We start from the raw sequence: 21,691 nt of genomic DNA, 5'->3' as shown, positions 1-21,691 counted from the left end.
AGGGGTAGCGTTTCTCCTTATGGAGAGTGACACACCAGCTCTGGCATGTCAATGTAAGGAGGCTTATTCGCCATGCAATTCTCCTCTGGGAAATTTAATATGCAAATTGCCTCTTCAGAGAAAAAAAGGACTTGTACTCTATAGCGCCACCAATTGGAAGTAGCAATCCTACAAGTCACAATCAACCCTTTAACAAGTCGTGCAATATGACTCAGGATAAAAGCCAAATCAGAATATCAATTTGCAGACACGGTGTTTCGGGCCGTTGGCCCTCGTCAGTGCAAAGTATGAGTTCTGATTTGGCAGCTATGAGCACCTGAGCTTGTGGCATGCCGCTCCATGCAAAATGTACCTTTCCATCTGGAATGTTTCCAGATCAAACCTATTTTGCACAAGCACTTTACATTTCTATAAATAATACATGTATTATTACATGTATTTATTGATTGTGTTGAATATGAGACCTTTTAAACCTGTGTCTAGAAGTGCTACTTGTGCTTGTGGCCAGTATTGTCCTGTGAGCGGTTGGTCATACCTTTTAGTATCACTTTTGGTGACTATTTGAAGATATATAGATCTCCTATGCCCGTCATGTCACGTCACAAACACTTTTTGTTTTCTTTGTTTACATCTTTGATTATTATGTGATTTATGTATTTTATAATCTAATACATTTTTATCTATTCTTTACTATTTTGGACTGTTGACTCCATGTCTCTTTTTGGATCTATCGCATGATATCATGAATGATATCATTCAAAAGTACAAGCCATTCCCCAGAAAACAAGCCCTCATAAGGCTAAGTGGACGGAAGAATAAAAAAACCCATCAAATCTTCAATAAAAACGTATTGAAAAAAACCAAAACGCCGTGTCAAGTACACACCAAAACCATATCAAAAATGGAACAAGCATAAACAATGCAACAATATTAATACATGCACCTTTGTATGTGTTCAATGCCAATCTCTAGGTGGTTCTTCCAGCGGGGAATGTCCCATGACCACCGATTGGCTTCAGCTGGCACATTTCATCCAAAATCGTTTCTCCAGCATAGGGAGCCAGGATACCAACGGGAATAAACAGAAGTAAAACTTTTCCCATATACTTTGCCGATCATTATGATGTCTTTCTGCATGGCTTCAAAATGGCATGCGTTATGACACAGATCCACTTTTCTCACGACAAATCGGGTTATATCGATCTGATGGAGGTATTGTGTGATCAGGGAACTAAACTGGAAATTTAGGCAATGTTCCCTCTTGTAAAAAAACGCTGCATTTTTCTTTGCACCCAAATATGCAATAGCAGTCTAATCTGAATAATGTGGTTTTGCTTCATTTTTTTAATGAGTTTTCCAAATTTTTATGTGTTTTTTTTTGTGCAGATTTGACGTTTTCTTTTTTGTATGTGCTTTCTGGTGCTGAAACAATAGAATTCTGCACTTAAAAAATGCGTTATATATAAATTGTTAACCCAGAATTGTGCCCCCCTAGTAACTATAATTAGCACTCTTCCCCACCCTCAATTTAATATAATGTCATGTCTTCTCTCCCACTCCTCACCTCCAATTCGTTATGTCATGTCCTCTGTCACCGCCACCCCAAATTCATTATGTCATTTCCCCCTTGACCCTATTCATTATACTGTCATATACTATCTCCCACTCCGACCCCCAATCACCTAATTGATTATAATGTCAAGTCCTCTCCCCCACTTCATTATGTCATGTCCTCTCTACCGCCCCCAATTCATTATAAAGTCATGTAATTTCCCCCTTACCCACATTCATTATACTGTCGGATACTCTCTCCCACCCGACCCCCAATTCATTATGTCATGTCCTCTCCCCCACTTCATTATAATGTCATGTCCTCTCTACCGCCCCCCACTCCCAATTCATTAAAATGTCATATCCTCTCCCACACCTCAACCCTAAATCATTATAATGTCATGTCCTCTCTCCCACCCCCAATTCATTATAAAGTCATGTCCACTCCCTCACTTCATTATGTCATGTCCTCTCCCCACACCCCAACCCTAAAACATTTTAACGTCATGTCATCTCTCCAACCCCCAATTCATTATAATGTCATGTCCTCTCTCTCACCCCCAATTAATTATAATATCATGGCCTCTTGCCCCCAAGCCAAAATTCATTCAACAAAAACAATCTCTCACCTCTCCAGACAGTGTTGTGCTTTCTTCCTCTTGTGGTCGGTGGGTATTTGCTAAATGACGCAGCTGGTGTGATGAATATGCGCTGGCTGAGTCATAGAGAAAGCGCCAGGCAGAAAGCAAAGAATAGCTTCCTGTAGCGATTCTCTATTGGTGGCAAAGGAGATACAGGAAAGCTTTCTGTCCAATAATGGATGCTGTAGATGGTGGCACAAACAATTTTATAAAGAGGGCAGCCTGGCCATGAGCCTCCCCTACAGCTGCAGGCCCCTGGGGGTTGCCCAAACTGCCCTCATTATAATCCACCCCTGACAGTGTAAGCCGAGTACCGACGGGGTTCTCAGGATACGACGAAGTCACACATAAGGAAGACGACCCAGACAGTTTATTCCCAGAAAATAAGGTTTTTACTGAATCAAGAGGGAGCTACAGTGCTGGCCAAAAGTATTGGAACCCCTGAAATTCTGTCAGATAATACTCAGTTTCTTCCTGAAAATGATTGCAATCACAAATTCTTTGGTATTATTATCTTCATTTAATTTGCTTGCAAGAAAAAAACACAAAAGAGAATGAAGCAAAAATCAAATCATTGATCATTTCACACAAAACTCCAAAAATGGGCCAGACAAAAGTAGCCCTCAGCCTAATACTTGGTTGCGCAACCTTTAGCCAAAATAACTGCGAACAACCACTTCCGGTAACCATCAATGAGTTTCTTACAATGCTTGGCTAGAATTGTAGACCATTCTTCTTTGGCAAACTGCTCCAGGTCCCTGATATTTGAAGGGTGCCTTCTCCAAACTGCCATTTTGAGATCTCTCCACAGGTGTTCTATGGGATTCAGGTCTGGACTCATTGCTGGCCACCTTAGAAGTCTCCAGTGCTTTCTCGCAAACCATTTTATAGTGCTTTTGGAAGTGTGTTTTGGGTCATTGTCCTGCTGGAAGACCCATGACCTCTGAGGGAGACCCAGCTTTCTCACACTGGGCCCTACATTATGCTGCAAAATTTGTTGGTAGTCTTCAGACTTCATAATGCCATGCACACGGTCAAGCAGTCCAGTGCCAGAGGCAGCAAAGCAACCCCAAAACATCAGGGAACCTCCGCCATGTTTGACTGTAGGGACCGTGCTCTTTTCTTTGAACGCCTCTTTTTTTTTCCTGTACACTCTATGTTGATGCTTTTTCCCAAAAAGCTCTACTTTTGTCTCATCTGACCAGAGAACATTCTTCCAAAACATTTTAGGCTTTCTCAGGTAAGTTTTGGCAAACTCCAGCCTGGCTTTTTTATGTCTCGGGGTAAGAAGTGGGGTCTTCCTGGGTATCCAACCATACAGTCCCTTTTCATTCAGACACCGACGGATAGTACGGGTTGACACTGTTGTACCCTCGGACTGCAGGGCAGCTTGAACTTGTTTGGATGTTAGTCGAGGTTCTTTATCCACCATCCGCACAATCTTGCGTTGAAATCTCTCGTCAATTTTTCTTTTCCGTCCACATCTAGGGAGGTTAGCCACAGTGCCATGGGCTTTAAACTTCTTGACGACACTGCGCACGGAAGACACAGGAACATTCAGGTCTTTGGAGATGGACTTGTAGCCTTGAGATTGCTCATGCTTCCTCACAATTTGGTTTCTCAAGTTCTCAGACAGTTCTTTGGTCTTCTTTCTTTTCTCCATGCTCAATGTGGTACACACAAGGACACAGGACAGAGGTTGAGTCAACTTTAATCCATGTTAACTGGCTGCAAGTGTGATTTAGTTATTGCCAACACCTGTTAGGTGCCACAGGTAAGTTACAGGTGCTGTTAATTACACGAATTAGAGAAGCATCACATGATTTTTCAAAGGGTGCCAATACTTTTGTCCACCCCCTTTTTTTAGGTTTGGTGTGGAATTATATCCAATTTGGCTTTAGGACAATTCTTTTTGTGTTTTTTTCATTGAAGACAAATTAAATGAAGAGAATAATACCAAAGAATTTGTGATTGCAATCATTTTCAGGAAGAAACTGAGTATTATCTAACAGAACTGCAGGGGTGCCAATACTTTTGGCCAGCACTGTATATTGAACTACACCCACAACATATACAAATCCAAACACTCAACCTACAGTTGAGACTATTATGCTGTACGGCAGGGCAGCCCACGATATGTACTGCAGAATATAAAGACTATTAATACTCGAACCAGGAACAATTTCAGTAAATACGAGGCCTGGGCTGCACGCGGTGCAACATAGAAGTTGCATCGCGGGCAACTTTTAAATATCCTGGCTCCCCAAAGCGCTTAGTGTACACATTTACGTTTTTACAGCAGCTGCTTCAACAGGACTTTGGATCAGGGACTTTTACCATAGCAATGTTCATAGGTGCCTTTCAAGTGTGGCACCCCAGGGGTCTGGTTGCCACGGTGATAGAAATATCACGTCTGGGAGCAAGTGGGAGGTTCCCTGGTCAGGAGCCCTTGAACATGCAACACCTCCTGTCCCAGACCAGATAGGGGAGGAACCTGCCCTATATAAACTGGTTCTGGGGCGGGGTTAGGAAGTGAAGCTCCAGAGAGACCAGAGACTGGAGGCTGAGACAGAGCTGAGACTAGTTCAGAGTGAAGTTCCAGACACAGGGAAAGCAACAGCTAGGAGCTCTGTAGGAGCAGGAGCTGAGTGCCAGGGACTGGAAGCAGATATAGCTCGTCCTGGCTGAAGACACTACGACCGGATAACGGAGTCCGAGGCTGTGAGGATCTCTACGTCCAGCAGCAGAAACCAGCCGGCAGGGGATTCCAGGTCCTCTGGCCATAGAAACCCGGAGGCTCAGTCACGAGCAAGGGACCAGCACCGCCATCGAGGAGCGGAGGCTATCAGAAGGCCCCAAGTCACCAGCCATACGGGTGAGCACTACACGGTACGCTCAGGGACGTGGGCTACTTCCACTCGCTTACAGCAAGGTAGCCAGGAAGAGTGCAGACAGACGGGGAGGCCTACAACTCCACCTGGCCAGGGGAACTCCTGTTTGTTCACAGACTGACCAGGCCTCTTATGCTAGCCAGTACTCCCGGGAGGGTCTGCCTTATCATCATCAGTAAAGACCCTGAACTGCACTGCAAAGAGTCGTTCCTGCTACACCCGTGCACCATCACTCCCATCATCCACACTCACTGCCCTGAGGCAAAGCGACCAATCAGCAAAGCGGTGTTTACATTTGGCGGCAATGTCGGTGATTGGTCGCGGGCGGCGGCCGCGACCAATCAGCGAACCGTGTTAGTGAGGACTGGAGAGCGTGTTTAAATTTGGCGCCAAAATCGCTGATTAGTCGCGACCTCGACCAATCAGCAAAGCGGTGTTTAAATTTGGCGCCAATAATGCTGACTGGTCGCGGCCTGCAAACACTACCAATCAGCAGAGGGGTGTTTAAATTAGGCGCCAAAATCGCTGATTGGTCGCGGCCGGCGGTCGCGACCAATCAACAGAGCGGGGTTTAAATTTGGCGCCAATAATGCTGATTGGTCGCGGCCAGCGATCGCGACCAATCAGCAGAGCGGTGTTTAAATTTGGCGACAAAATCGCAGATTGGTCGCGGCCGGCGGTCACGACCAGTCAGCAGAGCGGTGTTTAAATTTTGCGCCAAAATCGCTGATTGGTCGCGGCCGGCAATCAGCAGAGCGGTGTTTAAATTTGGCGCCAATCTCGCTGATTGGTCGCGGCTGGCGGCCACGACCAATCAGCAGAGCGGTGTTTAAATTTGGCGCCAAAATCGCTGATTGGTCGCGGCCGGCGGTCGCGACCAATCATCAGAACGGGGTTTAAATTTGGCGCCAATAGTGCTGATTGGTCGTGGCCGGCGACTGCAACCAATCAGCAGAGCGACGTTTGCATTTGCCGCCCATATCGCTGATTGGTCGCGGCTGGCCACGGCGACCAATCAGCAGAGCGGGGTTTAAATTTGGCACCAATAATGCTGATTGGTCGCGGCCGGCCACCGCGACCAATCAGCAGAGCGGGGTTTAAATTTGGCACCAATAATGCTGATTGGTCGCGGCCGGCCACCGCGACCAATCAGCAGAGCGGGGTTTAAATGTGGCGCCAATAATGCTGATTGGTCGCGGCCGGCGACCGCGACCAATCAGCAGAGCGGCGTTTAAATTTTCCTTCCATATCGCTGATTGGTCGCGTGCGTCGACCGCGACCAATCAGCGTCGTATTAGTGAGGACCGGGGAGCGGCGCTGCTTGTGCAGCTACTTCCGCTGCGAGCAGCTGGGAGATGAGCGGCTGCTCGCAGCAGAAGCATCCCGCCCGGCGGCGCCGCTCCTCGTTCCTCCGTTCACACTTGCGGTCCGGAGATCAGTGGCTCCAGCCGCTGATCTTCCGATGTTAGCCGCATGGAGGTCAGCGGCGCTGGTCGGGTAGTTCTGCTGCTAGCGCCGCTCATCTCCCCGCTGCATCGCCGCTGACCTCCGTGCGGCAGATGAGCCGCTAACGGCCGCCATCTTTTTTTCTGAAATCCCGCGTCACTGATTGGCCGCGGCCGGACCAATGAGCGACGCGGGATTTCCTGGGCAGACAGCGGCCTGACCAATGAGCGACGCGGGATTTCCTGGACAGACAGACAGACAGACAGACAGAAAGACAGACAGACAGACGGGATAAGACAATTATATACAGTATATAGATGAGCTGATATCAGCAGGAAACAAGGTTTATATTCATGTGAACACTGGTATCTATACTTTGTACCACTTTGGTGGGTCAGCATATATCTCCAGCCCTGAAGCGCCAGACTGCTGTCTCACCATCCTACAATAGTATATTATGTCTAAATTAAATATAATATAGTGTGTCATCACCTCATACACAAATATATACAGTAACATGCACATTCATCCACACTCAAAAAAAGGCTCAAAAACCACCACTAGACAACTGTGTATAAAATCCACCTTGCTCCTGTTAATATAAAGGTTTGTAGGGCGCATACCTTCTGCGTATATGCGCCCGACAGTGGGCAGAAGTGCAATCTGCACATAGCCTTACTGCATGGAAATATTCCTCACTCCACGTAAACTGTTCAATCCCAACTCGTTCATTGTCTGACATTGAATATAATGTTTCTCGGTAGGAAGCCTATAGGCAGTGTGTCACCGTATATGATGTCCCCAACAGCTTCACACCCTCAAGGTTGTTTACAGCAATTCAACTGTGAAATATTCCTGCAGATACCACAAGTGAGCACCAAGGGGGCTGCAAAGCACCAATGGATTCTTCTCCTAGCAAATCTGTACACTAGAAATATATTCAGTATTTTCGCTAATATCGTTTACACCTGCTTTATGATGCAGATCTGGTGACCTCCAAGTTGTAGAGGTATATGAAACCAAGTTGTCATTCCCACAATATAACATCCCAGAGGCCTACACAGCAGCGGGAAACACAGATGTTTTTAAGCTCGTGGTGATGCTTCTTGCACAACGTGTTACATAAATCAGCATTTCCGCGTGACATGGAATTTAATACTTGGCTCAATTTTAAAATGATTTCCTGGACCAATTTTCCTATCCCAAGAAAGTGATAATGCATAATAGGTTGGAAGAAAACAGGTGCTCTGCAGTTTACATAATAATATTCGTAAATATTTATATACAGTGGCTTGCGAAAGTATTCACCCTCTTCGCTTTCTACTTATTTTGTTACATTACAACCTATGTTTAAATATTTTTATAATCCTATTTGTGTGTGATGCATCAGCATTATATAGTCTAAATTGGTGAAGTGAGAAAAATATAGGCATAAATTAAATTTATGGAATCAAATAACTAAAAATTGGCATGTGCATATGTGTTCACCCCCTTTACTATGAAGGCCCAAAACATTTCTGGTGCAAGCAATTACCTTCATAAGTCACATTCTTAGTGAAAGGAAGTCCACTTGTGTGCAGTCTAAGTGTCACATGGTCTGTCAGTATATGCATAGCTTTTCTCACAGACCACGGAGGCTGCACCATTAAGCACGAGGCACCAATAACCAAACAACTCCATGAAGACCAAGGAGATCTCCAAACAAGTCAAGGATAAAGTTGTTGAGAAGTACAAGTCAAGATTGGGTTTTAAGAAAAATATCCCAATCTCTGATGATCCCCCAGAGCGCCATCAAATTCATTATCATTAAATGGAAAGAACATGCAACCACCACAAAACTGCCAAGAAGGGGGCCACCCACCAAAACTTATAGCTCGGGCAAGGAGGGAATTAGATAGAGGCAGCACAGAGACCAAAAGTAACCCTGAAGGAGCTGCAGAGTTCCCAAGCAGAGACTGGCGTAACTGTCCATACAACCACAATAAGCCGTACACTCCATAGAGGTAGCCTTTATGGAGGAGTGTGCAGAAAAAAATCTTTACTTGCACACAATTGTTAGGGTATGTGCACACGATGCAGAAATGAAGCAGAAAATTTCTGCATCATTTCTGCATCTCCCTGGCAGAAAAAACGCATGCGTTTTTCCTGCGGAATACATGCGGATTCACATGCGTTTCTGCATGCGGATTGACAAGCGCTTTCCAGGCGATTTTAGCATCACTTGGAAAGTGCTTGACAACTAGGTCACACTATATAAATCCATGCAACCGGCATGGATTTATATAGTGTGACAGTATAAGAATGTTTAAAAATAAAAAAATAAAGCTATACTTACCCTCTGATGCCCCGGTGTGTGCTGCCGCGTTCGTTCCTGGCTGCCGAGATATCGCGAGACACTGCGCTGAAGGGCCTGAGGTCACATGACTGTGACGTCACCGAAGGTCCTTCAGTCTTGCACGCGAGCAGAGGGAAGGAGACCAGGGGCCGTCAGAAGGTGAATATATCTTTATTTTTTATTTTATTATTGTTTTACAGCTTTTTAAATGGTACCTGGGTGTGGAGGAGAGTCTCATCTTCTCCACACTCGGGTACCATCCGCACATTAGAACGCGCCAATAGCGCAAGTACAAATGCAGTCTTGCGGAATTGGCACGTTCTAATGAAAGTCAATGGCGGCGAAAACGCCGCGTTTACGCAAAATTAATTGACATGCTGCAGATTTTTGAGCGCATCATGGGCACAGCACATGCGGATTTCAATTGGGGAACATTGCTGCCCTTCTACCATGCGTTTAAATGCGTTTCTGCGGCGTTTACGCAGCTGCAAAAACGCCACGGAAATGCATTAAAAACGCATCGTGTGAACTCAGCCTAAGGCTCGTTTTGAGTTTGCCAAAAGACATGTGGGAGACTCCCCAAATGTATGGGAGAAGGTGCTGTGGTTAGATTAGACCAAAATTGAACTTTTTGGCCACCAAGGTTCATCACCCCAAGAACACCATCCCCACAATGAAACATGACGATGGTAGCATCATACTGTGGGGATGTTTTTCAGCAGCAGGGGCAAGGAACATGGTCCGAGTCGAGGAGAAGGTGGATGGAATGAAATACAGGGATATTCTTGAGCAAAACCTGTTTCAGTCTGTCAGTGATTTGAGAGTGGGATGGAGGTTCACCTTCCAACAAGGCAATGACCCAAAGCATACTGCTAAAGCAACACTCAAGGTGGGACGTGTAAATGTTTTGGAGTGGCATAATCAAAGCTAAGACCTTAATGCAACTGAGAAACTGTGATCAGACTTGAAGATTGCTTTTCACCAGAGGAAACCATCTAACTTGAAGGAGCTGGAACAGTTTTGCCTTGAGGAATGAGCAAAAATCCCAGTGGCGAGATGTGGAAAGCTCATAGAGACTTATTCAAAATGACCTGCAGCTGAAATTGCTGCAAAAGGAGGCTCTACAAAGTCCTGACTTAATGGGGGGTGAATAGTTTTGCACACTGAAGTTTTCAGTTATTTTATCCATTTTGTTGTTTGCTTCACAAAATAAAGAAACCCAAATGTTCACAGTTGTAGGCATGATCTTTATATGAACTGATGCAAACCCTAAAAAAACAGATTGTGAGGTACCAAAACACAAAAAATGGCAAGGAATACTTTCGCAAGCCACTGTATATATACAGTTGTGCTCAAAAGTTTACATACCCCGGCAGAATTTTTGCTTTCTTGGCCTTGTTTCAGAGAATATGAATGATAGCAAAAAAAACTTTTTCTCCATTCATGGTTATTGGTTGGGTGAAGCCATTTTTTGTCAAACTACTGTGTTCTCTCTTTTTAAATCTTAATGACAACCAAAAACATCCAAATGACCCCGATCAAAAGTTCACATACCCTGATGATTTTGGCTTGATAACATGCACAGAATTTGACATGAATGGGTTTGTATGGCTACTAAAGGTGACATCCTCACCTGTGACCTGTTTGCTTGTAGTAAGTGTGTGTGCATAAAAGCTGAGTGAGTTTCTGGGATCTAGACAGACTCTTGCATCTTTTATCCAGCCACTGACGTTTCTGGTTTATGAGTCATGGGGAAAGCAAAAGAATTCTCAATGGATCTATGGGAAAAGGTAGTTGAACTGTATAACACAGGAAAGAAATACAAAAAAAAATCCAAGGAATTGATAATGCCAGTCAGCAGCATTCAAACTGTGATTAACAAATGGAAAATCACGGGGTCTGTAAAGACCAAACCATGGTCAGGTAGACCAGCAAAAATTTCGGCCACAACTGCCAGGAAAATTGTTCGGGATGCAAAGAAAAACCCACAAATAACAACAGCTGAAACTCAGGACTCTCGGAAAACTAGCAGTGTGGCTGTTTCAAGATGCACAATAAGGAGGCACTTGAAGAATAATGGACTGCATGGTCGAGTCGCCAGAAGAAAGCCATTACTGCGCAAATGCCACAAAGTATCTCACCTACAATACGCCAAACAGCACAGAGACAAGCCTCAAAACTTCTGGAACAAGGTAATTTGGAGTGATAAGACCAATATTGAACTTTTTGGCTACAACCATAAACATTACATTTGGAGAGAGGTCCCACACGGCCTATGATGAAAGGAACACCATTCCTACAGTAAAGCACGGAGGTGGATCGCTGATGTTTTGAGGATGTGTGAGCTACAAAGGCGCAGGAAGCTTGGTAAAAGTTGAAGGAAAGTTGAATGCAGCATGTTATCAGCAAATACTGGAGGCAAATTTGCACTCATCAGCCTGGAAGATGCGCATGGAACGTACTTGGATGTTCCAACATGACAACAATCCAAAACAGAAGGCCAAGTCGACTTGTCATTGGCTACTGCAGAACAAAGTGAAGGTTCTGGAGTGTCCATCTCAGTCTCCTGACCTCAATATGATTGAGCCAGTCTGGGGAGATCTCAACCGCGGTTCATTCTAGACAACCCAGGAATTTACAAGAACTGGAGGCTTTTTGCCAAGAAGAATGGGCAGCTTTACCATCTGAGAAAATAAAGAACCTCATCCACACCTACCACAAAAGACTTCAAGCTGTAATTGATGTTAGAGGGGGCAATACGCGGTATTAAGAACTGGGGTATGTGAACTTTTGATCAGGGTCATTTGGATGTTTTTGGCTGTCATTAAGATTTAAAAAGAGAAAACTCAGTAGTTTGTCAATAAATGGCTTCACCCAACCAACAACCATGAGTGGAGAAAAAGTTTTTTGTTATCATTTATATTCTCTGAAACAAGGCCAAGAAAGTAAAAATTCTGCCTGGGTATGTAAACTTTTGAGCACAACTGCATATATTCTCACTACAGCCGTCCGCTTTTAGTCATTGGGGAGGTGCAGAGAGCTGTTAGTCTCTGCTCACTATACTATTAGCGCACTGTTCTCACTCCCAGGACATGGACAACCAGCTGTGAACACATGCCATACACATTTGCTGCAGAGCAGACAGTCAATTAATGTGCAGGGGAGTGATTACAACGTGCTCATTGTGTAGTGAACGGTAACTAACAGCCCCTGCACCGCCTTGATGACTGGAAGTGACTGGCTGCAGGGAGAATAAAACCTAATTTTCTCCCTGAAGTTGCTGCTCCAGTAAGGCGACTAAATAGGATTTAAATGCTATTTACCTGCTGTTTGCACTTACATCTGCAGATAAATGGCATTTCTGGATGCAACAGGTTCCCTTTAAGGATTCATTTGTCTGCTGTCTTATATATCATTATTAAATAGAAATGTTATAGTTATGGGTGCTTACACTTAATAATCAACCATAACATTGTCTATTTGGAGTTGGCTGTCATTGGAAATTGTGAATGTGAAGGTTAATAACAACTGGATAATGTATGACTGATAAATATCCCATGGAAGAGAAGTATTATCTTTTATGTAATATCTTTTTTCCTCTTTTCTGCCTTTTTAATAGGATTCAACCTATTAATATATATTGACATTCTACAAGTCCCATTTTAAAATCTGTGGCTTAGTGTTTAAAGGGAGTTAAACTAATGAGGCAGTTTTTCTCCTCTACAACCAACAGAGCATTATTTCAAGGGTGACAGAAAGACCCTCCGTGAGAGATTTGCAGGGCATCAGACAGCCGCTGATGAGCATGCCAGCCGTCCAAAGAGCCCAAAAATACACAGGTATATGCCAGGGGTGCTATAATACTGTCATCATGCATGCCAATCTGTTCATATTAAATAATGCAATATTATTTTGTTTATAATTAAAATAAATTTAATTGGGACGCTTTCTATTGGGGATGGCTATCTTTTTGGGTTAGTGTGCAATTGGCCATTTATCTCTTTCTGGTCTTATGAAGTTCCACATTATACCAGTATGTAATGCTGGAAACCATTCTTGGATTATCACATATAGTTTAAAGAGGTATTCCCATCTCCAAGATCATATCACAATATGTAGTAGGTGTAATAATAATATTAGCAAATGCCTCCAATTAGAAATGTAGTATAGTTCTTCTGATTCGCTATGTCACTTACCCCATGTGCAGGGCATTGAGGACATTAGGTGTCCATAGTTATGACCACATGACAAAACGGAAGGAATTGATGCATTTTATATGTTTTGTGTTCCTATAAGCTTTATTAACTTACAACCCAAAAAATCCTTTAAGTACTATGTTTTCCTGTGTCTTAATGTATAATGAATTATATAATTTAGTATACATCTGCACTGTGTATTGTTTTACGTGTATATCAGGTTTTCTCCCATAAAAAAAGAAAATTTCCTTATGTATTTTTATGTTGCTTATATTTTCAGACATTTTGATTCTGATCACTAGATTTAGTTTTTTCCAATATAAACTAAAGCCACCACCATTTAACTGGTTTATAACCACAGCCCATCAACCTGTATATAAGCCCCTAGCTCCCCCTGTACATTCCCAAAGATATTTTTTATAAGTCTCCTGGGTTGTATGCTAATCAGTACTGTCCAGTCCAATGGGCATCGGTGGTCTGGGGTCTACAACTCCTCTATTGAACATATAGAAGAAAATTGCGCACACAGAACTCTAATTAAAAATTATTCACATTTTCTTGAATACAAGAATACAACATAGAGAAAACTAAGTAAAAAGGTGGTGGTGCGGGGTGATGCACGGTAACAAGCTAATAGGTGGCACCAAAGCTCAACCAGGTCTACAAATAATCATATAGCTTGAAAAAAGGTAAATAGTGAAGCAGGCTTAAGGCATTATTATGTAAGAGTAGGCATTGGCTAATAGATCTATATAGAGATGTAGATACATAGTACACTATACATAAAGTGATCTAGTGCAGTAAACAAGAGACATAGATGGTAGTTCAACTAGGACATACTATAAATCAATGCCAAAGCACCACGTTGTAAATTAATTAGCCTATTGCATGCCTAAACAATTAAAAAAAAGTCATATACCTTAGGTCAAAGAGAAGTGCCACTTCCCCAACATGTGTTTCGGCGGGCGTGCCTTCTTCCCAGTTCAGAGTATGCTCCAAGAGGCGAATACGAAAGGAGACAATTTACCATTGTGAAACCTGCCCTGAGAAATCTGGCCTTTGCATTAACGATTACTTCAAAGCGTATCACAAGTCCATAAATTGATAAAAATTGGCTTTTACTCTGTTAACACAACACACTTTTATAATCTGATATACTCCACACAACTTACCCATACCACCACATTATAAATTCATACACCAGTAAAACAAAAAACATTATTATCATTACTAGAACTATACAGCTAGATAATTCCTTGAGGGGTATAGTGTCCAAAAATGGGGTCACTTGTGGGGGTTTCCACTGTTTAAGCACATCAGTAGCTTTCCAAAAGTGACAGGGTGTCCGCTATTGACTTTAGTCAATTTTGCATTCAAAAAGTCATATGGTCCTCCTTCCCTTCCGAGCCCTGCAGTAGTTTTCCACCACAGATGGGGTACTGGCGTGGTCAGGAGAAAGTTCACAAAAAAATTGTATGATGCATTTTCTCTGGTTTAAGGGCATGAAAGTTAGAAAATTGTGCCATTTTCTCCAAATTTCTGATCTTTTCACAAATGAACGCAAAAAATATTATCCTAAATTTACCTCTAACATGGACTACAATGTGTCACAAAAAAACATCTCAGATTCAGTGGAATCCGTTGAAGCAATAGCGTTATTAAAGTTATCCTGGTCAGAATTGAAAAAATTGGCCTGTCATGAAGGTGAAAACTGGCAAGGGCATAGGCGTTCAAGGTGGTGACTTTAGTTTATATTGGGTAAATCTGGTGACCGGTTTCAGGATGTGAAATATAATTGAACGAGTTATATTTTTGTGGCAGAAAAACATAATCTAAATGCTCATATCTAATGTGCCTACGTGGAGAGAGGTTTTACTAAATTCAGAGTAAAAATTACTTGTTTTATGTAGAATTCCATACTTGTTTAAAGGGTTTGCCAAGGCTAATAATATATGTAGTATAATATGATAATATCACCTTTGTGGTGGTCTGGCACCCAGACAATTAACACTTTTACGGCTGGTTACAGACAGTGAACAGTTTAGCCAGTTTACTGGCCATTGTCGAAAACTGCATCTTGTCTCCTATTCATTTCAGCAAGAGCCCCCTTAATTTAATCACTTTGCACATCATAACCAGGGGCGGAACTACCGCCCGTGCAGCCGGTTCATTGAACGGGGGCCCCGAGGGAGAGGGGGCCCCTCCAGCCTCCAGCAGGGCCGCCATCAGGGCATGACTGCCCTGACTCCAGTATGGGGCCCGGCCGGTAGGGGCCCCCTCGGGGGCCCCCCTCTTGTGCGTCTCTCTCCTCATGCATGCTATGCGCCGGGTCCGGGACATTTCAGCGCTGAGCTGCGCTGTTGCGGCAGCGCCTTCATGATTCCCCTGACTTCCGGTCATGTGACGGCGCCGTCACATGGCCGAACGTCAGGAGAACCTGGTGGCAGCGACGTGGACGAGCGCCAGGATTCTGCAGGGATTGCATGGGGGTAAGTATAACATGTTTTATTTTTTTTAAATACAATTAATTAACTAGGAGTGGGGGGAATCAGAGATGCACGGGGGGGATGAGAGATGCACATGGGGGGGTGAGAGATGCACATGGGGGGGTGAGAGATGCACATGGGGGGGTGAGAGATGCACATGGGGGGGTGAGAGATGCACATGGGGGGGGTGAGAGATGCACATGGGGGGGGTGAAAGATGCACATGAGGGGGGTGAGAGATGCACATGGGGGGGTGAGAGATGCACATGGGGGGATGAGAGATGCACATGGGGGGATGAGAGATGCACATGGGGGGATGAGAGATGCACGGGGGGTGAGAGCTGCACATGGGTGGGATGAGAGCTGCACATGGGGGGGTGAGAGATGCACATGGGGGGTTATATTTACATAACTTTGTTGCCTTATGAAGGGCAGGGGGGGCCCCCCAAAATTTCTTGCACAGGGGCCCACTACAGTCTGTGTCCGCCCCTGATCATAACATAATGGTACATCACCATCAGGGTGTGCATGTATGGAGCAGGTTCTTCCCCCGACAACAGCGATTTGAGCTAGCTCTGATAGCTGCTTTTTAACTTTATATGTCACTGTCAATCAGTGATGGTGGCATTTAATAGGTTGGGTCTCTGGAGTGCTTGTCAATTTCACAATATAGTGTAACTCTCTAGTTCTGCTGTATACGGTATGATCAGATGATTGCAGGTTCAAGTCTTTGTCTAAAAAGTTACACATAGAGCCCAGAAATCTATTTTCCCGGGTAAGTCTATGAAGCATATTGACATAATCCTGCTGACCTGAAATGTCTGCAATTGTTACCGCACCACGAAAGCCATAAAAACAGAATGCAAAAAACATTGGCAGAATACACAGACATGTGAACAGCATCATGGACTATTAGATAACCGTGAAAAACTGACATCTGAATGAGCCCTTACTCGGCACTAGAAAAACTGAAGTCTTAAAGCAGTTGTTCTCCCCTGGAGGAAAAAAAACAACTTCTCCACCATGCTCTGAAATAAAGAAGTAGATGCACCTTACTGATGCACTGCCACTCCTTTTCCAGAGCTGCTCAGGTCACCCCCCAAAAGTACATGAGCACCAATCTCCGGCTGCAGCGCTGATCAGGATAGCTTATGACCATTGATGTGCCTATAGTGGTTGACCATGTGGCTGTAAGGGGGAAGACCGGGGTGTAAGTCCTTTCAGAGCAAGGGATCCGGAACTGCCGAGGCCGTACCTCTTGTTGCAGGGGGAAGACAGACTGCAAGCAGAGGAGTCATGTGACAGGGAAGCAGGGGGTGTGTCGAGAGAGAGAGCTGGGAGGTCAGGTGACAGAGGGACTTCTGGTGTGACTAGAGGGAGGAAGAGACGAGTACGTTTTGCGCGGGAAAGAGGAGCTGGATCCGGCTCAGCAGAGCAGCATGAGAGGGTCCAGGCTCCTGGCTCCAGGACTGGGAGCAAGAGCCGACTGCAGTGGACCGGAGTAGTCAGGCTGACTAGAGAAGAGACGCAGGGTCTTGCCGGGTACTACCGAAGATTCGCGAAGAACTTCACCCGCATAGCCAACCCATTGCTGGAGCTACTTAAGGGAGTGACGGCGGGCTCCAAGAATCAGGCGATTCGGTGGGGAAGCAGCCAGGAAGAGGCCTTCCGTGCCCTAAAAGTGGCCCTGACCGAGGCCCCAATACTTGCCTATAGGGATTTCTCCCAACCCTTCATACTCCACACTAATGGGAGCCTGCATGGTCTGGGAGCCGTGTTATCCCAAGTACAGGAGGGGAAAGAGCGCGTGATTGCATATGCCAGCCGCTCCCTTCACGACTCCGAGAGGAACCCAGATAATTATAGCTCTTTCAAATTAGAGTTGCTGGCTCTGGTTTGGGCAATGACTGAGAAGTTTGCGGAGTATTTGTCCGGGTCCGAAGTACTGGTGAGAACAGATAACAACCCGCTGGCCCACCTGGAGAATGCAAAATTGGGGGCCCTGGAACAGCGGTGGGTGGCCCGCATGGCCAGGTACCGGTATAAGATCGCCTACCAGCCTAAGGCAGAGAATACTCATGCCAACGCCCTCTCCAGAGTGACATATGAACAGCCTGATCATGACCGTGATGAAGATTTGGTGGCGGATGAGACATCTAGCTTCCGAAGTTTCATGGGACCGCTGGCTGCAGCACAGGGACAGATCGGAGAGACGTCGGAAGAACAAGTGCTAGGACAGCCAAGAGATGACTGGATCCGACTTCAACAGACTGACAGAGAAGTTGCTCAATTACGTCAATGGGTGACTTTGCGGCAAGTCCCCAGTCGAGAAGAGAGGAGTACCCTGTCCTCGGGAGCACTGAAAATGCTGGGACAATGGGAGAGACTGTGTTTGCGAGACGGGCTGCTGTACCGACGGGTGCAACTAATGCGAGAGTTCGGGACCACCTGGCAAGTGGTGATCCCAGAGAAGTTGGTCGGAGTAGTGGCTAAGGAGGCTCATGAACAAGGGGCTCACTTCGGACCAGAGAAGACGTTTCAGTGGTTGCAGAGGCTGGTGTATCATCCCCGACTGCGAGCAACAATAGAAGACACTTGTCGAAGATGTTGGAGCTGTGAGCTGGTAAAGCCCCCGGAGCAGCGGGTCCCCATACAAACTATTGTGACTTGTGCCCCCTTGGAGGTGCTGATGATCGACTATTTGACTGTTGGACCGGCGCATCTCGGGTATGAACATTGCCTGGTAATGACAGACCACTTCACCAAGTTTGTGGTAGTGATCCCCGACCAGAGACCAGACCGCCGAGTCAGCTGCGCAGGCCATCTGCCGAGACTTCATTCGGGTGTACGGCTGCCCAAAGAGGATTCATTCCCATCAAGGCGCCTGCTTCCAAGGCCGGGTGATGGAAGAGCTGCACCAGTTGTACAAGATTGAGAAGTCACGGACTACTCCTTACCACCCTCAAGGAAATGGCGCCTGTGAACGCTTTAATCAGACACTGATCCAAATGCTCCGCACGTTGGAGGAAGATCGGAAGGTACGATGGCCTAAGTTTGTGGCCGAGTGTGGCTGGTGTGGGTCTACTACAACCGAGTGAATAGTACGACTGGGTTCACTCCTTATACCTTGCTGTTCGGACGAAAGGGGCTAGAGATCACCGAGTTAGAGCTGAACCCCAAGGAGGACTACCCACAGACGGGGGTGTCTTCCTGGGTCCGAGAACATCGGCATCGACTGCAGACCCTCCGTCGGTTGGTACAACAAAAGTTTCAGGAGCTCAAACATCATGAGACATTGCCTCTTCGAGGGACAGCTCTGAGGCCCGGGGAGCGGGTGTTGGTTCGGGACAGGCGGCCCCGGGGCAAATTGAGTAGGCGGTGGGAACGGACCCCGTAACGAGTGAAGCGCAGGATTGGCGCTGAAGGACCTGTGTATGAAGTTCAACCCGAGGGGGCTGAAGGAGCCACTACCAGAGTGATTCATCGTAGTATGCTGCGACCATGTCTGTCTAAAGATGACGAGGGTGGAGAAGAATCACCTGCTTCTAGAGAGGGACCTGTCACAGTTGCCCCAAGCCACGATGTGGACGAAGAAGAGTTGTTGATTCTACCTTCCATCCCCAGCACTCGATTACCTGCAGTCCCCAGTGCAGGCGGCGAGGGAACAACATCGGTTGAAGCCACCGGGCAGATTGGAAATCCGAGTGACCCTGCACCCCCCATCGGTCAAACTGAGTTACGCCGGTCAGAACGGACAACAGCAGGAGTGCCTCCTCACCGTTACGAACAAGATCAATTCATATGGTACCATATCATCCAGGAAGTCCAAGAATGTGAACGTTTGATGAAGGAACTCTCGCCCGTGGAAAGGTGAGTTAAAGGAGAGCGGGAGTGTAAGGGGGAAGACCAAGCTGTAAGTACTTTCAGAGCAAGGGATCCGGAACTGCTGTGGCCGTACCTCTTGTTGCAGGGGAAGACAGACTGCAAGCAGAGGAGTCATGTGACAGGGAAGCAGGTGACAGAGGGACTCCTGGTGTGACTAGAGGGAGGAAGAGACGAGTACGTTTCGCGGGGGAAAGCGGAGCTGGATCCGGCTCAGCAGAGCAGCGTGAGAGGGTCCAGGCTCCAGGACTGGGAGCAAGAGCCGAGTGCAGTGGACCGGAGGAGTCAGGCTGACTAGAGAAGAGACGCAGGGTCGGTGGAGCCGGGCACGTGGGGTGCCGTGTTATGGACAAGGGGCTCAGCGGGTAAAACCAGAGACCGCTCGCTGCCGCCAGAAGACAGAGCATTGTTTGGGTGGGGACGCCTGAAAAATCAACCCCGGCATCAGCGTGCATCTGCCTTGTGAGGAGCGAGAGTCAGCTAAGTGACAAAAAACTGTTGATTATAACCGGTTTGACTCTGCTACATCCAGCTAAACTGTGAACTGTCAGTGATAGACTTTTACCTGCTTTTCCCTTGTTTTTCCCCTGATACTCCCTGCGTGGAGATTTACCCTGTTATTATAAACTTCCCCTGTTTATTAACCCCGTATTGGCTGCTCTGTGTTTCTGTGTCGCTGCATCTAAAGTGCCCGTGTTACATGGCCTCACATAATTTATTGCTTTGTTCTTATCTAACATCAGAGAAGTCATCTTTTTAGTTTGCCTCAGTTGTCATAAATGAACTCCCTCTATGTTTCCTTTATTAGGCTGCGTGCACACGATGTGTTTTTCATGCGTTTCCGCTGCGGAATTTCCCCAGCGGAAACGCATCAAAAACGCATGGTAATCCATACCCCATGGTCCCCAATGACATTCTGCAATGTCAATGCACATGCTGCGGATTTTTCCGCAGCGTTTCTGCAGCGCTCATAAATCCGCAGCATGTTCATTAATTTTGCGGAAGCGCCGCCATTGACTTGCATTGAGACGCATAGAATCCGTGTCTGTACATTTGTACACGCAGATTATATGCGATTCAATGTGCGGATGGTAGCCAGGTCTGGAGGAGAGAAGACTCTCATCCAGACCTGGGTACCATTGTACCTGTGAAAAAAAGAATAAAATAACAAATAAAGTTTATATTCACCTGTCCAACGGCTTCTCTCTGCATGCCGGCAGCGCTGAAGAACCTTTGGTGACGTCACAGTCATGTGACCGCAGGCCATTCACCGCTGTGTCTCGCGATATGCCGGCAGCCAGGAACCAGACAGGAACGAGCGCTGCAGCCACGCCGGGACATCGGGGGTGAGTATAGCTTTATTTTAAGCATTGTTTTACGGTCACACTATATAAATCCATGCTGTTTGCATGGATTTATATAGTGTGACCTAGTTGTCAAGCACTTTCCATGTGATGCTATCGCCTGGAAAGCGCTTGTCAGTCCGCATGTATTCCGCATGTATTCTGCAGGAAAAACGCATTCACAATCTGCATGCGTTTTTTCTGCCAGAGAGATGCAGAAATGCTGCAGAAATTTTCTGCTTCATTTCTGCACCGTGGGCACATAGCCTTAAGGAATTTTATATGACTTTGCCTTGTCTTTAGATTGAAAAGAAAGTAAAGAGTAGCTCAACTGATCTGCGGGGTGATACAGATCGTCGTAAGCTAGAGCACCGCAAAGAACGAGGGGGCTCCAAGGGTTCCCAGGAATCTAGTGATTCTTGCAAGATGGAAAAGGCCCATGAAGAGCACAAGGAAATGACTTATTCAAGGGTGAGAAGTAAGTAAAATGCATATCCGTCTTGTAGCAAGCTGTGAATGCTTTGTGAATTCATTGTCTCTATTTCACAATTATTTGTTTTACAGCAAAAATGTATTTGTCTTTTACACGACTAATGGTGGATGAGGACAAAAACTTTGGATTAGCAGGCTAACTGAAAATGACAAATGATTGTGTCCTATTGTCCAGGTAACATCAGGAAGTTGGACTTCAGTGCAGGGCATTTCTAGAACCCGTTTGTGTAAGAACTTTGCTTCTTTCTGCTTGATTCCACTTTTTCCACTCATAACACCGCAGTTTGCTGTTGACTCTTCAATGTCAATGAAGGAAAAAAAAACATTTATTGTGTTTGAATGCCACAGAGTGTATTGAAGTGATGAAGAATTTCCGCTATTGTTTGCTGTTTGTGCCTGGAGACAGATATTTTTGGGAGATCTTTCTGT

General features: G+C 45.6%; 1 protein-coding gene across 1 annotated transcript in view; it reads left to right on the top strand.

Annotated features, from left to right (window-relative positions):
• LOC141258649 (mitochondrial fission regulator 2-like) overlaps positions 1-21,402 on the top strand; it is a 43,475-nt gene extending 22,073 nt beyond the window's left edge. Inside the window, exons 6-7 of the mRNA XM_073673602.1 lie at positions 21,074-21,248; positions 21,335-21,402. Of these exons, the coding sequence (XP_073529703.1) occupies positions 21,074-21,248; positions 21,335-21,402 (243 nt within the window). The remainder of the gene's footprint in view (positions 1-21,073; positions 21,249-21,334) is intronic.
• Positions 21,403-21,691: the final 289 nt, after the last annotated feature.

The sequence above is a fragment of the Phyllobates terribilis genome, unplaced genomic scaffold, assembly GCF_046119375.1.
Source record: "Phyllobates terribilis strain yellow unplaced genomic scaffold, ASM4611937v1 Scaffold_3__8_contigs__length_932513732, whole genome shotgun sequence".
NCBI lineage: Eukaryota > Metazoa > Chordata > Amphibia > Anura > Dendrobatidae > Phyllobates > Phyllobates terribilis.
This window is presented reverse-complemented; position numbering and strand designations above follow the sequence as displayed.